The sequence below is a fragment of the Hylobates moloch genome, unplaced genomic scaffold (genome assembly GCF_009828535.3).
Source record: "Hylobates moloch isolate HMO894 unplaced genomic scaffold, HMol_V3 SCAFFOLD_3, whole genome shotgun sequence".
NCBI lineage: Eukaryota > Metazoa > Chordata > Mammalia > Primates > Hylobatidae > Hylobates > Hylobates moloch.
The window spans coordinates 140,663,473-140,686,040 of record NW_026652278.1 but is presented as its reverse complement, the minus strand read 5'-3'; the positions used below and the strand labels follow the sequence as shown (position 1 = coordinate 140,686,040).

The window sequence follows — 22,568 nt, the reverse complement described above, 5'->3', positions numbered from 1 at the left end:
TCTAAAAATTAGTTCAACAATTTCACTGTAGATAAATTAACCAACATCAATACTTTGTCTATCTGTGGACAAAGTTAAATCCTCAGTGTGTATACTCAAGAAGAAATAGTCCAGACAGTGAACGAGGGGGAAAAGAATCAGAAAATGCTTGCACAGAGCGTTCTGTTCCAGTGGTGGAGATTAGTAGTTCTCATTCTCCGTGGTCATTCATGTTAGCATATCAGGATCAGTGAAGTGATTGCAAGGTATGTTTTCTAAATACTGAAAAGAAAAAGCTCACTTTGGGAGGCCGAGGTGGGCAGATCACTTGAGTTTGGGAGTTCGAGACCAGCTGGCCAACATGGTGAAACTCCGTCTCTACTAAAAATACAAAAATTAGCCAGGTGTGGTGGCACGTACCTATAATTCCAGCTACTCAGGAGGCTAAGGCAGGAGAATCGCTTGAATCTGGGAGGCAGAGGTTGCAGTGAGCCGAGATCGTGCTACTGCACTCCAGTCTGGGCAACAGAGTCAGAGTCTGTCTCAAATAAATAAATAAATAAATAAATAAATGAAAAAGATAAAGCTGAGAATTATTTAACCTTTTAATAATTAGAGTAGATTCAGGGTTATCTTTGTTATCACATAGTCACATTCCTTTGAATTCAAATGTACCGTCATGAGTGGAAAGAAAAAAAATAACGGTATAGCTTGGCCTTGAAAGTTGCCCATACTTTTGGAAGGTGGAGATCAGTGAGAATGGGTTATTGGGGGACCGTGGCATGGGCAACTGTGTGGAGATGTGTCTCAAAGTTATTTCAGGTTAAGGTAGTAGAGTAGTTTAACTGGAGGAAAGGTTAATATGTGGACATAGTAGTTAGTAAGACCAGTAAAGTAGATTGAAAAATTAACTTAATTTTGTTCTTAATTATTCCTAAAATTTCTATGCAAGTAATACATATTATGTTTCTCAAAAGGACCAAATTATGTTGAATTTGATCTGTTGGTGTGTAGGAGGGAGAAGACAGAGCATCTGTGGAATATTTTATTAGTACCATCAATTTTCAATTATTAGTAATACTGGAAACAGAATCCATGTGGCTATCTGAGCTTTACAGATAACATCCAAACATTAATATTCAGAATTTTCTTCATCCTCTTAAGACTTAGCCTTTTACTTATATTGATAACAAGTAGAAATAATGATTTGTGTTTCATTTGCTTTCTTTCTCATGAAAGGACTGAAAAGGATAGGCAGAATTTGGCTAATCCATACATCCAATAATTGTAAACATTGATCACAATAATAGAAAGTCTTTGCCTTAGCTCATTTCACTATTCTTGTTTCTTATATTTATGTGTGATATTTGCTTTATATTTATCTTTTACTTTAGCTTTATCACTTGGACTTCATGAGCCTCTTAGTACTAAGACAGATTTTTAATTTAATTCTCCACATGCCTACGATTTAGTGAAGTTCCCACCAATCATATACAGTTCATACCTTGTAAGGTGACAAGCTAGTTTCCTCCCAGCCCTGACTAGGAGAGTAGTAAAGAATAGAGTGAAACATTTGGAATGAATATATAAATATAAGCAGGGCTAAAATTTTGTTCTGTAATTATCCCTTTGTTTTTGTCACCAGGATCTTTTTTTTCCTCTTTTGAATGTATTACGTTAATTAACTTTCAGTAAAGATAATGTTACATTAGTGACCTTCAATCTTCTGACAAGCCAGTCATCAAAAACAGATGAAAATAACAAAATTAATAATCTTTTTTAGGGGATTAGATTCTTATTTTTGTTTCCTAAAAAGGCTAGCTCATTGAATTTGCTCAGAATTTGCACAATTATTCTAGCTCATACATAACCCGTGAATAAATAAAATACCAAAGATTTATGACCATACATTTTGTAGGTAGTTTTTGTTTTTTAAAGCTTAATCATTCGTTCACATTGCCAATCAAATACCTCTTCATTATAAAAATTCTGGAAAGCCAAATGTTCAGGTCTGTTTCTTTACAAAACCTGTAGAAATTTCCTTTAGTGATGGAGCTTATATGTGAAGATATCATGGAAAGTCATCCCCTGACCCCATTCTCAGTTCTAGATTTCCCAATGCTGAGATTATCAACCAGCTTCAGAGGGAACTGGTGAGGTTGGTTCACCTCTCAGCTAACATGGCCTGCTTCTGTTCATTCACCTAGCTTTTAAACTGTTAACATGTAAGATTTGATTTTATCAGATTATTTCTACGTGGTGTAGAAACCAAACTGGGTAGAGTTTGAGCCAGATATGTCCAATGTGCTTAATCACTTATGTCCAGCTCGTATGCGTTTGCCTCAGACTCACAGACTGCTTCCTAATCCTGTCCTCCAAAGCTCAGTGGCAAGTCTGGTTTCACAGTGAAACCATGGTTTAGGTACAATGGAAATTGATATGGAGAAAAAACAATTAGAATAACATTCCTTAAGAGGTGGCAGTATGTGAGTCACGTATTTAAGGTTTCATGAACTCCACAATCAGCCCATTCAGAAATAAGAGAATAGAATACAGAAAAAAAATTGATCAAACCAAAAGCTATTACTTTTAACATTTTGGCACAATTTTGTGAAGTCTTTTGGTTTATGGATTTTTTTTGGTCCATAATTAAAAGCACAAGGTATATGAGATTTTTTTCTTACAATACAGTTATAATGTAAAATACTTCATAAGCATAACTTTTGTTGTTGAGGAATAAGTCAATGCATGATATAGTAAAATTTACCCAGTCTCCCATTTCTGGACATTTATATTATATTTACATTTATATTTTTTCCAATTTTATTTTTATATTGGAGTCCCAAAAACCCCCCCAAGTTTGCTGATTCATTAGAGAGTCTCACAGTACTTAGCGTATGGTTGTAGTCATGGCTAAGGTTTATTACAGTGAAAGGTTACAAAGCAAAATCAGCAAAGGGAAGAGGTACAGGGAATGAAATCCACAGGAAACCGAGAGCAAGAGTCCAATAGTTCTCTCCCAGTGGAGTCAGAAAGGATGCCCTGAATTCCTCCAGCAGCAAGTCATGACAACATGTGTAAAGTGTTATATACCTGGGATGCTTGTTAAAAACTTAGTACCCAAGATTTTTATTGGAGCCTAGTCACATAGGCATACTCTGCCTAGCATGTACCAACATTCTGGATTTCTGGAAGGAAAGCAGGTATTCAGCAAAAACCATATTGCTTGCACAATTGGTCTGGGTATAGTGAGACACCCTTATCATTTAGGGAAAGTTTTATATCAGGAATTGTTTACCCGCTAAGTTCTAAGATATCAACCAAAGGTCAACTTTACAAGCAGATGTTGCTAAGAGTAGCAGTCTCAAGCTTGCTATATTGTTTTCTGCATAATTATTATAAATAATGCTATAATAAATAATTTTGTTAATCTTTAGTCACATTTCAGATAATTTTCTTAGGAAAGACTCTTAGAAATTGGTATTACAAAAAATATGAACATTTAAAAGACTTTTATTACTGACAATTACTTTCCTAAAAGTCTTTTCAAATTTTCATTTTCATCAGGGATCTATGAGTTCAGGCATCAAAGCCTTGGCTAAAATAGGTTAAGGTACATATGATTCATACATCAATATATGATAAGCTTGGAATAATTCTTATTTTTTTAAAAATCAAATTATGTGAGATAAATGAAAAACTAATTAATTGTTGCTTCCATTTCAGGTAGACCACTAAGAATATGCCCTTTAAACTATCACTCAGTGTCCACTTTTCCCCAGGATCTCTGTCTTTCTTGCTTAGAAACCTACACTTCACTGTTATCTGTGAAACATGTATCATCTAGTTCACCATAACAATCATTTGTACTATAAAATTACTGCATATCCTGTTCCAGTAACGGTGGTTATGCAGGCAGCAAAACAGTGCCCGGGACACAGTCCCAGTCCTACTGGAGTTTGCAGCCCATTGCCCGCAAGAACTGCTTTTGGCAGAGTGCTTCCTGACAAAGATGACAAGTATGCTGCCATCCAAGCCAGATAGTAGCCCCTACATTTTAGAAGTCAATCTTTGATAGACTTGTCATCAGGACCTCTGATTCTCTTAATCAAGAGTCTTCACTTTGTAAGCCTGAGACCAAAGCTTTCTAAGGCTATTATGACACAGCAGGCTGTCTCTCTTCCTTCTTGGGAAGGTAATATGAGTTCTCACTTTTACCTAATGATACTGTGGTTCACACCCTGCCCACCCCCCCACCCCCACCCCCCACCCCCCACCCCCACCCCCCACCCGCTCCCAAAAAGGTGCCATTGAGGGCATATTTAAAGGAAACATTCATTTTATTATGTATCTTTATTAAAGGAAGTTTAAACAAATTGTATTTTCTCCTTTGCAAATACAAAATGTTCTCTTTAGAAAAAGATGAGTGCAATTTAGTCTCAATCTAATGCTTCCTTTGAGGCAAACATTTCTAAAATTCATTTTGCTTTCTCCATACCTTGCTTTTACTCATAATTTTAACATAATTTTTGCCCACTTCTACCTAAAATTATATAGACTTATTTTTAATGTGTTTTCTCTAAAATTGCCATCAGTTATGATTAATTGCAAAACATTTGGAAAATACAGAACATTATCATGACAGCCATCTAGTATTCTGCTGCCTAAAGACAATTGCTTGTTAATTTTTTTTTCTCTTAGTTAAGCCACCCAGCTTTATAGGAACACCCAGAGGCTGTTCCCGTGATATAAGGAAGAGCTTTCTGAAGGGCAAGGTCATGATTCAGGTGATTCAGTTTGAGTTGCTAAAATGGAGAAAACTCATATTTAAGTTATAAGAAAATAAAAATCGCCATTATATTGGGTCTCTGGGTGCATGTTCAAGCCAAATAAAATGTTTAGTCTTTGCAAGTGCATAACAGAACAAACTGGTTGTTGTTTCTTTGGATAATCATAGAACAGGATTCAGTTTGAAAGCTCATTTCATTTGAACTGTGAGTGAGTTCAAATTTATACCCTAGGGGAAAAAAAATGGTTTAGTTCCTAAGAAAGTAGAATATGCAGAATAGAAACTGTGAGGTAAAGCCAGGCAGGACCACACTTTAAGACCAAGCTATAGAATCCATGTAACTACACCTGATCCTATGAGAACTGAATATATTGGTGAGGGGAAGAACTGCTAGTTCTCTTATACAGTGGTTTCTAAATTCTTTTGTTGATTCATGCCTCAGTCTTTAGTTAAGTGTTTTCTGAGCAAATTTTCAGAGCATTGGTGTATTTGATAATGATTTTTTTTCCTAGCCTTTACACATGGAAGACAATTTGGTTATAAAATTTATTTAACTTTCCGCTTTCCTGAAAATTCTGTTGGTGGTCTATTATTTATTGATTCTTTCGCTTTCACAGAAGAAATTTCAGAATAACCTGGAGTTTATGCCTTTGCAGATGTTTTTCTTCCTGAATACATATTAAATTTTCTTTATTCTTATCATTTAAGTTTTCTTTACTCCTGTAATTTTGCAGAATATACTTGTATGTAAGTCTCTTTTAATAAACTTACCCCATAATTCAGTGAAGTCCAATAGTCAGATGATTCAAATCTTTTGTTCAGCTCAGGAAATTATTACATAGTATGTTTTCATTTCTGATTGTTCTAGTTTCATCTTCAGTAATGTGTGTGGTTCCTTTGATGGATATTTATTTTTTGTGCTCTTTAATCTATAATCTTCTCTCTTATAATTCTCATCTTTGATGCTTTTCTTCTGCATTCTAGGAGTGCTTGCCAAATCCAGTCATTTGATATTCCATGCTGTCACTTATACTCCTACTAACTCTGAAGTACATTTTTATTCTGCCATTACATTTTTGGTTTCTTTGTATTTCTTCCCTTTTAAAAATGCGAATTCTCATTTTTATTTGACTTACAATTATTATTATTATTAAACTTTTAGTTATTTCTTTATTGTTTTGGCTTCTATTTCAAAGAGTTGGCTTATTAAAATATAGTGAGAATGCCAAGCACTTTTCTATAATTTTCCCCTGGGTCTAGCAGAATATTTTTAGATTTAAACACTTTTACTGAATTTTTAGAATTATAGACTGTGTTAGTTTCCCTATGGCTGCTGTAACAAATTACTGAAAACCTGGTAACTTGAAAAAATCCCCAATTTTTTCTTATATTTGTAGAGGCTAGAAGTTTGAAATCAATTTCACTGAATTAAGTCAAGGTGTCTGCAGGACTAGTTCCTTCCAGAGATGCTAGGGAAGAATCTGTTTCCATGCCTTTTCCAGCTTCTGGAGGCCACCTGCATTCCTTGGCTTATGAGCCCTTTTTCACATCACTCCATTCTATTTTTTGCCTCATCACATCTTCTCTTCTGTAGTAAAGTCTGCCTCTGCCTCTCTTGTAAGGACACTTGTGATTACATGTGGGGCCCACTAGGACAATCCTGGATAATCTCCCTCCCCATTTCAGAATCCTTAATTTAATCACAGTTGCAAAGTCTCTTTTGCCATATAAGCTAACATTTATAGGTTTCAGGGATTAGGACATGAGTCTCTTTCTGAACAGTCTACCACAGAGACCTTTTCCCTTGTGTCAGAGTCACAGGTAAGCTTCAAGATAGACCTGGGTTCACACAACCTCTTACCCTCTGAACTTGACCAAGGGAGATAATATGTTTTCTCCTCTGTTAAATGGAACATCCGCCTCATAGGGTTATTCTGCAGCATAGGTCAGGTAATGTGTGTAAATTGTTTAGTAATTTGAGCCTTCAATAAGTGTTAACAAGTATTACCATGATTAATATAGGCCCTAGTTTATTTACTCTGCCCCAGATAAGGAGAAATTGATCTATGCAGTGAGTGATTACAAATAGAAAGAACGTGTGGATTTTTCTCAGCCCTGAGAAAAATCTAGTTCTATAGTTGATCATCAGGTGTCAATGCCTGGTTCTCTGCCTAATTCCCAGTAACTTGCAGACATCTGTCTCAAACAGTTGAGCTCTGCTGAGGTGGAGACTTTCCTATTCCACACCTTCATTCTTATTATTTTCAGCTATTTACCTCATGAAAAATTACAATCTCCATTATGCATTGTTATCAATACCTGCCCTCCCCAGCCTCCACACAGAACTCTTTCCTTTCTATAGGACTGTATCAAATACTGCTGCTAAAGCCAGGGCTGCTTTCTTTCCTAGTTGTTGTCTTGGAGCTGTAGTGTCTAAGTGAATTGTGGTAGATGAAGGTAGGAAAAGGGAATCAGTTATTTTAAAGCAGGACCTACATTGTAGGGAAACATTTTTTGTTCTTTTTTTTCTGTATTTTTTTCCTTGGGAGATATTAAGCATCTTTCTACCATCTTTCAGATTAGGGAGGGGTGAGTATATTATTATGTAAAAGTCACTGATTGCTTCCCTCAATTCACTTCCATTATCCTAATTAAATTTTCTTCTCAATTGCAAATTGGTAAATGGTTAGATTTATTTTTTGTGATCTTGAGATTTTCATCTTCTCCTTTATCATTATAGTATTTATTGAGGTTGTAAAGGGGCTGCCTCACAGCCAAAGGTAATAGACCATATTGAACCAGAAGTCATTATTTTTTTGAACAATTTTTATCTACTAGTAGCTTCAAAGTATCTACCAAACTTGTTCAAATACTTGGCAATTCAGAAAGATGTTATGCAACAGTGATGCTAGTGTTCTATATCACATTCTTTTCTAATCAGAATGAAGTTCCCATACATTTTCTAACTTACCTTAAACTTGTTTTGCTGCTCAGTATTTGCTATCTACAAACCTCTGGTTCCTTTAGATAGCAAAAAAAGGATTAGAAGTATGTCTTATTTGCTATAAACTCATATATATATATATATATATTTATTTATTTATTTATTTATTAAGTATAACTAACACAATGACAAGATCCCACAAAAGTCCCACAATAGGCTGTCTGCAGGCTGAGGAGCAAGGAGAGCCAATGTGAGCTCCAAAACTGAAGAACTTGGAGTCTGGTGTTTGATGGCAGGAAGCATCCAGCATGGGAGAAAGATGTAGGCTGGGAGGCTAGGCCAGTCTCTCTTTTCATATTTTTCTGCCTGCTTATATTCTAGCCATGCTGGCAGTTTATTAGACTGTGCCCACCCAGGCTAAGGGTGGGTCTGCCTTTCCCACCCCACTGACTCAGATGCTAATCTCTTTTGGCAACACCCTCACAGACACACCCAGCATCAATACTTTGTATCCTTCAATCCAGTCAAGTTGACACTCATTATTAACCATCACAGCACACAAAGTGTTAAACAGAACATAGTATGAAAAGAATTATCCATATTTCTTAGATATTTTATAATATAGAAATGGTATCCATGATTATTAACTGGCATTCGCTAGATGTACATAATTTAGTCTATCGAGTCTGTCAGGACTCAGAACACGATACCCCAAAAATGTGGTGCCTTGGCATGCTGAGTATTTTGAGATGCAAGAATTGAGAGGACAGTAGAAGCAGGAAGCCCTCTCTGGATTTTTCTCCCTAGAAGCTGGACGTAGAAACTAGAATTCCTCTCCTCCAAAGCTAGTGATAAAACCCAGGAAATTCACTCTCGACTTCCTCCCTTCCCTTCTGAAGACTCTCTTGTGACAAATGTCCTGCCCCATATCTGGAAGCCAAGAAAAATCTGAAGAAATAGGCCTTGCTGAGTTTCCCCTAGTTTACTACCATAAGGTCATACCGCATTTTGTCCAATCATACTTCTACATAAAAAATACAGTTCTCCCTCAGTCTTTGTGTCTTCATTTCTGAAGTCTCCTATGTTACACAAAACTTTGATAAACAAGCTTGTTATACTTTTCTCTTGTTAATCAGTCTTTGTTATAGGGATGTCTCCTGCATGAACACTTCCAATGGGTGAGGAAAATATATTACTTTTTCTCCTCTACAAATCTTTGTTTTCATTGAATCCTTTTGGAAACAGCTTATTATAAACAAACAAAAGAAGGTGGTTTAAGTAATTTTAGAGTAAATGCTTTGTTCATTTTGTACTATAAATTCAACACATATGAATTGATTTAAATGGACATTTCAGTCATTAATTCTAAAATTTAAACTAATGTAACAGATGGAATTCAGCCACCCAAGCAAGCTTCTGGGGTTTGATTATTCAAATGATTAAGATGCTATTTGTCAACTCTAGTTTGCCACCCCTTTTAATTATATAGATAATCAAACTAAGAACTGCTAATTCTGTCTCCTAACAATTAATTGTTTGTAATTACCTACAGATTAAAACTGCATGTGCAATTAACTCAAGAATTAATTGATATGAGAGAATTGATAAAAGGGAAACAGAACGAGCTTGGCATAAAAGAGGCTCTAGGGACACGGGACCACTAAACTCAGTAATGTCTTTGGTTTTATCATATCCTAATAAAGATACATTTTCATTTGAACTTCCTTCTACTCTGGAAGGCAGATATACAGACTATTTCTTAAGAGCATTTGGTTTCTAAGTTGACTAAAACAGAGTATTTTTAAACGCTGAACTACTATTGCCTTTGGGTCTTTTGCTGATATCCAGGTGAATTGAACCAATCTATTCATTTGCGATACGAAGATAATATTTGTCACTACAAAAATTATAGATGTGGGAATTGTTTTAACTACCTAAGAACTTTTCTTTCCTTCCTTTTTCTTTCCCTTGTTTCTCATTCCCTGACATTATCACCTGTTTTATACGATCTTTTCAGTTTTCTGTGAGTCATTTAAGCTTATAAAATAACAACTACTTATTAGGTTTTGGAAATGTCTCCCACCTGTGTAAATAATGGGCTAATTGTCAACTACATAAATTTGAATAAAAACAGAAAATAAAATTGAAAAATGATTACCATTATAAACGTCAAGATGATGCTAGAAAGTGAGGGGAGATGGTCTGGTGAAAAATATCTAAAAATCAGAATTTTAAAAGCCCATTTTTAAGGATTTTCTGTTTCTTCATGTATTTATTTCAGTTGGATTCTATGGGACCTTTCACTCTTACGGTTTTGTTGGTTAGCCTTATAGTCAATACCAAATTGGGTTCTAATCTAGGAGCACATGCGTGTGCGTGCACACACACACACACTTGGGGCACACCATTATATTCAGTTTTATGGCGCATACAAAGCAAGTGAAAGACTTTTAAGTCTCGATATGCAAATTAGATATGCAGAAAGGCAGCACACTAACATGAATTAATATTTTTTTGATGATAGTCTAAAATATTGAAGAAATACAAAGTCAGATATCAGTATGAGTAGTTATTTAACAAATTTTTTTATGTTCAAGGATAGCTACTTTTTAAATCCTTGTTAAACTGATGTGACCATTTTGGTTTCTTTCCAAATCTTGATATTGTGTTTTCCTCAGATTTGTTTACTCTTAAAATATTTTATTCTGTCCTGCTGACTGATAACTGGGATTACTGACAAGATTTCTTTTCCATCTATCAATATACAGCCTACTCTTGTACACATGTGTACACACACACAAACACACACACACACACCTGGGATTCAGAACCTTTATTTCTATGTGTCATTATCTGTGAAGATTGTTGACTCCAGGAAGGGTTTGTGAAGATTTAGTCTGATTAATGACTTTGATCTTCATCAAATTATTAGCTTATAACTTTCGACTGACTTTGTGGAATAAACTGGAATTTGTTGCATGTCTCCTGTGCCTGGCTTCTAAGGAGGAGTCATTAGCATATATCAGTATGTGAATGATTACCTTGAGGATTTTAGTGGAGGCTTTACTGCTTCCTGAAGCGGAAAAGTTATAGCTATATTTTCTAGTATGATACCTATATACTGGGAGAAAATAATGTGTGGTGTTTTCAACTCTGTGAGTCTGTTTTGTGAGTAAGCAAGATAAAACATTTGAAAATGCTCTGGACTCTATTGGAAAAATAAGTTGTATAGGTTTTAGTTTCATATATTGGGTTGGACTCTTCAATGATCACGAAGATAATCTCTTTGCCTGTAACATTTAACCTTTTCAGACCAATTCATTTTTTAATCACAGAGGAATTTTATTTATTTATTTAATTTTATTTTTTAAATTAACAAGTGTACACATTCATGGGAGTACAGAGTGATGTTTTTATACATATAACGTATAGTGATCAGATCAGGGTAGTTAATATATTTATCATCTCAGACATTTGTCATTTCTTTGTGTTGGGAATGTTCAATATTCTCCTTCTTATTTACCAGTGTTTACATAGCTACCTTATTCGCATTGCTAATGAATCAGAAACACAGAGCAATTCCAGGTAAGTTATAGTCCTTGCCTTGGAACAGTTTATAAATTCAAAAAGGAGATTGGAAAGAGAAGCACGATTATCTAAAATGAGATATTGCTTATTGTATGTAATGGTGCATTAAGGGGAGTGGGTAGGTCAGGAATAATGCCGATGAGCTGGAGAATGCTTTGAATTTGTTAAGAGGGCTTCATAAGAAATGTAAGGGTGTATACATCTTAATAACTCTTGTGTTACACTTTTATACTCCCTTGGTCTTATAAAGCTGCCAAATGAAAATATAAAGGGCATGGCCTTTCCCTTGCTATCCTCTTCTTAGGTACTAAAATGCTCAGATTCTCTACAAGCTACTCGTTATTGGCCTTTGCTTCCATTAAAGAATTTTGAGTTCAAGACCATCCTGGCAAACACTGTGAAATCCCGTCTCTACTAAAAAATACAAAAAATTAGCCGGGCGTGGAGGCGGGTGGCTGTAGTCCTAGCTACTCAGGAGGCTGAGGCAGGAGAATGGTGTGAACCCGGGAGGCGGAGCTTGCAGTGAGCCGAGATCGCGCCACTGCACACCAGCCTGGGGAAAGAGTGAGACTGCATCTCCAAAAAAAAAAAAAAAAATGAATTCCACTGATTCACATTGAATTGTGATTGAAATATATGATTGTGTTGCCTCTTCTAGAGATTTTGCCTTTTTGAAAGAGTGCGGACTCTTGACTGAAATGGAAGATATATATATAAAGTTAAAACGAGGCAGAATGTTTATGTGCTGATCAGAATGTCTCTGAGACATTACCTTTTTATTATTTTGTGTTACTTCATTGCCTCCCCATAGACCACTCAAATTATGATCCTGTAAATAAATTGAAGCAATGAAGTTAGAGAATTTATTACTTCTTGAGTTTTCTATAAATTTATATAAAACTAAGCAGTCCATGGATGACTTTATTAAATTGAAAGTTTCAGGAAAGACTATATAGATACACATACACACACACACATATATATATATATATATATGAAGGAAAATTGGAAATATGAAAATAGTTTGATTCATTTGGATGGCAGGATTGAACTGAATTTTCTTCTTTTTAAATGATTAATATCTCTGAGAAAAAAATGGACAAATAAATCTTAAATCTCCTATGATTAAAGAAAAAAGGTTCCTGTAGAAATCTTATGTACCAACTGCCATGAGACAGAACAAATATGTGGTGATGCTGGCTAGCCTTTTGTGCTTTTGACCTATTTACCTTAAACACTTTTAATAATTTAATTTACTTTGCAATATCAAAACTTGTGCCTTATAAAATACTTGAATTTTCTTTTAAAGTATGTAACACAGAGAGGTTTTCCTTTTATTTTTATAAGTGCTATTCACAAACATGATTTTCCTTTAAGCCTCCTTTAAAAAAAAGAAGTTGATGTTCTTCAGGAGGAGATAGTGAAGAGAATGAACCTGTTAGTTTTCTGATGGGCACACTGTGCAATAAAAACACAAGAGCCTTACTGTATGAAGGAGCCAATTAATTGAAGCCTCTCTCTATGCAATCCTATCACTTCTTCATTTCTGTCCGATTAGATGACAAGATGTGATTTTAATACAGAATAGTGTGGCCATAAAGATGATTTGCTTTACTCTTTGCAACATTAAGCAATATAATCAGTGTGTACTTTTCCTGGATAGATATTGTTTCAACCTGCATTGATATTTCTAACAGACAAAGCATTCTATGACTGGAGAGGATTTGTGCCGACAAGGTCTTTCCGTTTAGCTTGTGACTCTGGTCGAGTTAGTTTCTCTCAATCATCATCAATATTTCGGGATTCTGTAAGTATTTATAAAACTGGATATAGATTTGAATTACTATGTTTCCAGTAAATTATTGGGTTAATTTTGATGAAAGCACTTAAGATTTTACTATGGACCTGTTTCAGTCCTAAGATAGTTCTCCACTGAAATTCATTTTTTCTGAAGCATTGCTTTAGTTCTGTTCTTGCATCTTGTGTAAATCTTGCTGATCACCTGATCCCACAATATGCGTGTCATTTTTTATTTGAAGAGCATTAGTTAAAGCGATCATCACATGCTTTGCCCCAAATGTGTTAGCACCTCAACTATTTTTGTAATGGTACATAGACTGTCAAGAAAACATAATGAAGGCAAGGGGAGAATGTAGAATGTAGACATCTGTTAAAGGCATGATAATGGAAGGATTAAAAAATCCAAGGGCAGTTTTATGACCACATGCTGATGGTTTTCTGAATGAACACTCTAACCCAGGACATCAGAACTTGTGATCTGAAAGTAGAATTGGTACTTTAAATTCATTTATTTCTCAAAGAAAGTCCTAATATATACATGTGAATAGTAGAAGAAATTCATGTTATTCAGACATCTTTAGCAACAATTTCTTAAAAGACCACGTAAAGCTATTTTACAACATTGTGTTTCGCAGTGTCTGTAAATAATGTCTGGGTTTCTTACATCTCCCACATGTTCTGTTGTGTGTGTGAATATGTCTGCCCTGTCCTTTTTCTTCTTTATCTTTTTCTCTCTTTTCATATCACTGATTTTTTTTTCCTGGACTTGCCATTTGCTGCTATTACAAAATACCACAGACTGGATGGATTAAACAACAAAAATTTATTTTCTTACTGTTCTGGAGGCTGGAAGTCCAAGATAAAGTTGCTGGCAGCATTGGTTTCTCCTGAGACCCCTTTCCTTGGCTTGCAGACTGCTACCTTCTCATTGTGTCCTCACATTGTCTTTCTTCTTCTTTTCTTTTTTTTTTTTTTTGAGACAGAGTCTCGCTCTGTTGCTCAGGCTAGAGTGTAATGGTGTGATCTCAGCTCACTGCAACCTCCACCTGCTGGATTTAAGTGATTCTTGTGCCTCAGCCTTCTGAGTAGCTAGGATTACAGATGCTTGCCACCATGCCTGGATAATTTTTGTATTTTTAGTACAGATGGGGTTTCACCATATTGGTTAGGCTGGTCTCAAACTCCTGACCTTGGGTGATCCGCCCACCCTACCCTCCCAAAGTGCTGGGATTACAGGTGTCAGCCACCGTGCCTGGCCATGTTGTCTTTCTTCTGTACTAATGCATCCCTGGTGTCATATTGGATTAGGACCCTACCCTTATGACCTCATTTAATCTTAATTACCTCCTTAAAGGCTTTATTTCCAAATTAAGTTACAGTGGAGGTTTGAACTTCTACACACGAATTTCAAAGGGACACAATTTAGTCCATAACATCATTAGACAACTGAACTATATTTTACCAAATTATTTTATCTACCTGTTGAGTAGTTCTTAATCTGTCATTTTAAATAACACATGTTGGATTTTTATTTTTTTCTGTAAACCAAAACTTTTAAGTTATTAATATATCATATTTAGCATATGTTGCTAAATTCCTTGTGAGTCAAATTTACTAAAGCTAATTTTTTTATTTTTAATGTTTTTATTGTTTGTTTTTATAGATTTAGGGATAGTGCAGTTGTTTTACATGGATAGTTACCTTGTGCTGAAGTCTGGGCTTCCAGTGTAGCTGCCACCTGAATAATGTACATTGTACACAATAGATAGCATTTCATCCCTCACCCCTTTTCCATCCTCCCACCTATTAGCATCTCCAATGTCTATTGGATGACCATCGCTACCCATAGTTTAGCTCCCACTTATGAGTGAGAACATGTGGTTTTTGACTTTCTGCTTCTGAGTCATTTCGCTTAGGATAATGGCCTCCAATTCCATCCATGTTGCTGCAAAATACATGATTTCATTCTTTTATATGACTGAGTAGTATTCCATGGTATATATATATATTTCCCACATTTTTAATCCAATCATCTATTGATGGACATTTACATTTATTCTATGACTTTGTTATTGTAAACAGTGCTGCCATAAACATAATGAATGTGTGTATACTATGATTTCTTTTTGTTTGGATAGATACCCAGTAGTTGGATTGCTGAACTGAAGGTTAGTTCTATTTTTAGTTTTGAGAAATCTCCAGACTGCTTCCCATAGAGGGTGTACTAACTTATATTTCCAGTAACTGTATAAATGTTCCCTTTTCTCTGCATCCTCACCAACATCTACTGTTTTTTGACATTTCGATAGCCACTCTGATGTATAAGATGGTGTTTCATTGTGGTTTTAATTTGCATTTCTTTGGTGATTAGTGATGTGGAGCATTTTTTCATATGTTTGTTGGCTGCTTGTGTGTCTTCTTTTGAAAAATGTCCACTTATGTCCTTTGCCCACTTTTTAATGGGATTATTTGTTTTTTTCTTGTTTGCATTTCTAATAGATTCTGGATATTAACCTTTTGTCAGATGCATGTTTGTAAGTATTTTCTCCCGTTCCGTAGGTTGTCTGTTTATTCTTTTAATTATTTCTTATCTTGTGCGGGAGCTTTTCAGTTTAATGGGGTCTCATTTGTCCATTTTTGTTTTCATTGCATTTCCTTTTGAGGGCTTATCTGTAAATTCTTTGCCTAGGCCAATGTCCAGAAGAGTTTTTCCTAGGTTTTCTTCTAGTATTTTTATGGCTTCAGGTCTTACATTTAAGTCTTTAATCCATCTTCAGTTAACTTTTGTACATAGTGAGAGATAGGGGTCCAGTTTTATTCCTCTGCATGTGGCTTTCCAATTTTACCAGCACCATTTCTTGAATAGGGTGTCCTTTCCCCAGTGTATTTTTTAATTGCCTTTGTCAAAGATCACTTGGTTGTAATAATGTAACTTTATTTCTGGGTTATTTATTCTTCCGTTGATGTATGTGTCTATTTTTGAACCAATATCATGCTGTTTTGATTATTATAGTCTTGTATAATTTGAAGTCAGGTAATGTGATACCTCTAGCTTTATCATTTTTGCTTGGGATTACTTTGGCTATTCAGGCTCTTTTTTGCTTCCATATAAATTTTAGGATTATTTGTTCTAATCCTGTGAAGAATGACATTGGTAATTTGATAGGAATTGTATTAAATCTATACATTGCCTTGGACAGTATGATCATTTAAATTATTTTTATCCTTCCAATTCATGAGACTGGGATGCTTTTCCATTTGTTTGTGCCATCTATGATTTCTTTCATCAGTATTTTTTAGTTTTCCTTGTTGACATATTTCGCTCCCTAGCTTAAATGTATTCCTTGGTGTTTGTTTTTTCTGCTATTATAAATGGGATTGAGTTATTGATTAGGTTTCCAACTTGATCATTATTGGTATATTGAAATGCTGCTAATTTTTGTACTTGATTTTGTATCCCGAAACTTTACTGAGTTCATTTATCTGTTCTAATAGTTTTTTTGATGGAGACTTTAGGTGTTTATAAACTGAAAGTTTGAGGTGTACTGGAGTGGACACCAGGTAGTCAATAAAGTGACCTTTTGTGCCTGTCCAGTTAGAGGTAATAAAGGTTTATATCTTACCCTTGTGTACCAACTACATGGGTGGGGGTGTGTCTGAATAAATATGAGAGAATGATATTCAAACACTCAAATTTGTTTTTTGCTGCTCACTTCATTTTCAGTTTTCACCACTGGAAGTCTAAATGGATGTTTTAATAAGGATTCCCCTTTTGTTTATTTTTTAAAATACCAACACCTATAACAGGAATCAAACACCAAGTTCTTTTTTTGTTTGTTTCCTTAGTTTACTTTAAGTTCCAGGATATTGGCTGGGTGCAGTGGCTCACGCCTGTAATTCCAGCACTTTGGGAGGCTGAGGTAGGTGGATCACCTGAGGTTGCAAGTTCAAGACCAGCCTGACCAACATGGAGAAACCTTGTGTCTACTAAAAATACAAAATTAGCCAGGCGTGGTGGTGCATGCCTGTAATCCCAGCTACTTGGGAGGCTGAGGCAGAAGAATAGCTTGAACCCAGGAGGTGGAGATTGTGGTGCTGAGATTGCACCATTATACTCCAGCCTGGGCAACAAGAGTGAAACTCCATCTCAAAAAAAAAAAAAGTTCCAGGATATATGTGCAGAACATGTAGGTTTGTTACATAGGTATACATGTGCCATGGTGGTTTGCTGCACCTATTAACCTGGCACCTAGGTTTGGGTTTGTTACATAGGTATATGTATGCCTTGGTGGTTTGCTGCACTTACCAACCTGGAATATAGGTTTTAAGCCCTGAATGCATTAGCTATTTGTCCTTATGCTCTCCCTCCCCTCCCCACACCCCACTGCCGCCCAACATGCCCTGTGTGTGTTGTTCCCCTCCCTGTGTCCATGTAAACACCAAGTTCTAAGTAGTCTTTTTTCATTTTAAATAATGAAAATAATTTAAAATTATTGTTTATAAATTTATATTTTGTAAAATATACATAACATAAATTTTACCATTTTAACCATTTTTAAGTTTATAGTTCTTTGGCATTTATCACAATCACACTGTGTATAACCATCATTACTATCCATCTCCAGAGCTCTTTTATCTTCCCAAACTGAAACTGTACATAGTAAACACTAATTGTCTCTATGTCCCTCCCTTGATTCCCTGGAAACCACCATTCTACTTTCTGTTTTCATTAATTTGACTACTCTAAGTGTCTCATAAACAGAATCATAGAATATTTGTTCTTTTGTGGCTGGCTTGTCTCAGCATGTTTTCAAGGTTCATACACATTGCATCATGTGTCAGAATTTCTTTCTTAGGCTGAATAATATTCCATTGCATGTATATACTACATTTTGTTTATCCATTCTCCCATCAATGGACACTTGGATTGCTTCCACCTTTTGGATATTTTGAATAATGTTGCCTTGAACATGGGTGTAAGATATTGTTTGAGTTCTACTTTTACTTCTTCTGGGTGTGTACCCAGAAGTGTAATTGCTAGAATATATCGTATTTCTCTGTTTAATTTTTTGAGGAATAACCATATCATTTTCCACAGCAGCTGTACCATTTTACCTTCCCACTAGCAATGCACAAGGATTCTAGTTTCTCCCCATTTTCTTATATTTTCTGGTGCTTCACATCCTAATGGATATGAAGTTGTAAGTCATCTTGATGTGAAATTGTTTAATCAATTCAGAAGACAAAAGGTAACTGGGAAAACTCAAAACAGAGAAGCCTGCCTTGTTAAAACAGGAGTGGAAACAAGGGCATAGGAAACTTGGTCTTTGATTTCATTGGAAGAGAGATAAATATAACATACTGTACTTAGAAGAACTCTTTACAACTTAATTAGTCTTATCAAAATTTTAATTTGCTAAAATAAAGTCATTTTAGATACGCATTCTTTAGGCTAGAAGAACACTATCCTTTTTAAGCCTGAAGTGCTTTTTAAAATGTATTTTGTATCCTCATATGTTTTTAGTTCTAATTTAAAAAATCGATAGTGCTATATGTCTTTATGCTTTAAGCATTTCACTTCTGCAACCACATGTTTATTGTATTAGAATTATATTAGAATTTCCAGTTACTTTAATCAGTGGCACATGGGCCTCTAAACTTTTTAATGTAAAATTTTAAAAACTGCATCCTGAAGAAACAGTTTCTAGTATTACTTTTTTATGGTCTCTGAAGTACTAAGATATTTTTAACATTAATTATCCTGAAAGATAATATTTATCTAAGGTGAGTGAGACCTGGAATATACTTCCTTGTGTAACAAAATGTAATATTACATTGCAATCAGGTAGGAAAGATCACCATCTCCAACTTTCTTGTGGCAATTTCTCATCATAACTCTTCTTTAAAAGGTTTGCTAACTTTATAATGTATGAAGCAATCATGGAACATATAATGTAGGGGATTGTAGTCATAGTTGAAAAAAAGCAACATCTAACCTTGGTATTTATCAAAATTCTGAGATGCGACAATCAATGCACTTATCTATAGTGTTCTTAAAATAGGAGGATAGAAACAAATATTGGCAGAAATTTGTATAAGTAATTTCTAGTTAGTATTTGGAAATACAGAAGAGAGTGAAATAACTGTAATCAATTAGCTGTCAATATGGCAGGGCTCTCCTCAGCAAGTGGCTAACGTGCTATGTTGCAGTGGTCCTAAGAGTCAGGAAGGTGTCACTGAGAGGAGCTCTGCCAGTTGTGGATGCCCTAGAACAAGCTTGTCCAGCCTGCAGCCTGTGGGCCACATGTGGCCCAGGATGGCTTTAAATGAGGCCCAATACAAATTCGTAAACTTTCTTAAAACACTATCAGATTTTTTGGCGATTTTTCTTTTTAGCTTACCAGCTATCGTCAGTGTTAGTGTATTTTATGTGTGGCCCCAGACAATTCTTCTTCCAGTGTTGCCCAGGGAAGCCAGAAGACTGGACACCCATGCCCTAGAATGAGGAAGAGCTGACAAGCAAGGCAATGTCTGTGCTGCATGAATACATGCACTTTGCAACGGTGATAGGGCCCAGGGATAGCAGGAAAATTATTCCAGCCCCAGAAAGGACAGTTGTGGTTGTCCGAGGTGGAAAGACAGGATTCATCTCAGAGATTGAAAGAAATTCAGTGTGGCAAAAGCACAACATGCTAGAGGGAAAGTGGCAAGAAATGAAGCTGAAGAGATAAGCAAGGACATATAATCATCAAGTGCCATGTAGACCTCTTTAATGACCTTATGCCCTAGGATAGGAGGAAGCCATTCAATCACTTTATAGTTTCTTAACTCTCAATGAAAAGAATTTGCCTAACCTTGATGCTTGAAGTACAGGACTACAAGCAAATAGAATTCAGTCTCATAATAGGCTGCATTAAAAATTGTTTTCAAATAACACATTATGGACTTTTGGACATCAGACTTTTCATCCCCACCCTCAACACTCCCACCAAGGGGAACACATCCTACATGAGAGAGGAGAATAAAAAAGAGTTGCTGGTCATATTTTTTAAAAAACATAGGTTTAAGTCATGAAAAAAACAAAAACAGTTCATTCGTTTTATAGAAACGTATTGTTTCAAAGACTTGGAACAAACTCAAATGTCCAACAATGATAGACTGGATTAAGAACATGTGGCACATATACACCATGGAATACTATGTAGCCATAAAAAATGATGAGTTCATGTCCTTTGTAGGGACATGGATGAAGCTGGAAACCATCATTCTCAGCAAACTTCGCAAGGACAAAAAACCAAACACCGCATGTTCTCACTCATAGGTGGGAATTGAACAATGAGAACACATGGACACAGGAAGGGGAACATCACACACAGGGGCCTGTTGTGGGGTGGGGGGATGGGGGAGGGATAGCATTAGGAGATATACCTAATGCTAAATGACGAGTTAATGGGTGCAGCACACCAACATGGCACATGTATACATAAGTAACTAACCTGCAGATTGTGCACATGTACCCTAAAACTTAAAGTATAATAATAAAAAAAAAGTGAAAACAGGAGTTTCAAGTATAACTTAAGTTATATATATCAGGTTGATTTTGACCATAGAATGGATTGATGAGATTTTAATATATGAAATTTTTCATTTTTCTCTGGAGAAATTTCTTGAATCATTTTGGTAAAAATGAATATGGGAAGAATCTAAGGAGATTTTCTCCTTCTGACTTGGAAATTTCAACATCTTTTTAAAATTCCTTACCAAATTGTACTGTCAGAAAGTCAGAAAACTGTGGGCATGCACTTGAAAAATTTTATTACATAATGCAAAACAGTAAATTAACTTTTATTATATAAAACATATTTGCTCATTTTTTTCTCCCTCATCATACTTTCTTCTCTTTGCCCTTTTGCTTCTCTCCTCCAAAACATTTGAGGAGGTATCCTAATTATTTTCATACTCACGATTTTCTCCTCTAATGGGTTACATTAGATAAAAGATGGTTATCTCATTTGATTTTCTGACATTTCTATGAATTACTACAAATCATCAGAACTACTAAATTTAAAAATTCCTTTTATTCATATGATTTCCTAATTTTGGAGGGGTCATTTTTTTAAGAAATAAAATTACTTTTGGGAGATTCTGTAGTGGGGTTGGAATTAACTCAAGTCCTGAGTTAACAGTTAAGTGACTATGATTTTTTTTGACATTTTGAATAGCATTCCAGTAGTTAATTCTTATCTATGTTTTGTGTTTGTTTTCTTCCTACTGTAAGGAGTAGTGATGCCCAAGGTTGTACATTGTCTTTAAACTTCCCAATTTTAATTTTGAAATGCATATTTCTTTTCCTAAGAAATATTAAAGTATGAATCTCTTTGACAAAATGACATAGATATTTACTTCGAAAAAAACTGTATATTTAGTTTACATAGTTACAGTTAAAACCCACTTTTTTTGTTTTTTAAAACAATTCTATTGTACAATTTAGAGCACAGGAATTGTTCCTGCTTTGCTACTTTTAGTACAAGTCATTTCATGTCTTTGCGATCCATCTTGCTCCTTTGAAAATGAACATACATATGTATTTATGTATTAATAACTCACCTTGTTTCACAAAGGTTGTAAACCTGTATCTAAAAGTGTGACAAAAATGACCTCAGAAATATATAAATGAGAAAATGGGTGGAAAAATAAAATAAAGCTAAGGTTATTTTGGACATACATAAAGTAATTTCACTTGGTAGTGATGGCCATGAATGTGCTTTGGAGCTTTACAATCATAATTGCCAAAAGAGTAGTATGGTTTGGCTCTGGGTCCTCACCCAAATCTCATCTCAAATTATAATCCCCATATGTTGGGGGAGGGCCTGGTGGGAGGTAATTGAGTCATGGGAATGGACATCCCCCTTGATAGTGAATTTCCACAAGATCTGATTGTTTGAAAGTGTGTGGTACTTCCTCCTTTGCTCTCTCTCCTTCCACCATGTAAGATGTGCCGTACTTCCCTTCACCTTCCACCATGATTGTACGTTTCTTGAGGTCTCCCCAGCCATGTAGAACTGTGAGTCAATTAAACCTCTTTTCTTTATAAATAATAATAAAATTATTGTTAATTATTGTAAATATGTAATAGTTGTACATTTTCATGGGGTACATGTGATATTTTGATACAACATATAATTATCAAATCTCAAGTATTTATTATTTCTTTATGTTAGGAACATTCCAGTTTCACTTTTTAAGTTATTTTGAAATGTACGATAAATCATAGTTAACCATAGTTGCCCTATTGTTCTACTGAACACTAGATCTTGTTCCATCTGTCTAACTATATTTTTATACCCACTAACCATCTCTTCTTTATCTCACCCTCCCCATTACTCTTCCCAGACTCTGGTAACCATCATTTTACTCCCTCTCTCCATGAGATAAAATTATTTTTTAGCTCCCATATGTGAATGAGAA

The 22,568-nt window shown here is 35.3% G+C and overlaps 1 protein-coding gene across 1 annotated transcript in view; it reads left to right on the top strand.

The window, feature by feature from the left end:
- The window catches only part of IQCM (IQ motif containing M), a 483,244-nt gene that overhangs the window by 189,271 nt on the left and 271,405 nt on the right, over positions 1 to 22,568 (top strand). The window contains exon 9 of the mRNA XM_058436810.1: positions 12,998 to 13,107. Within this exon, the coding sequence (XP_058292793.1) occupies positions 12,998 to 13,107 (110 nt within the window). The remainder of the gene's footprint in view (positions 1 to 12,997; positions 13,108 to 22,568) is intronic.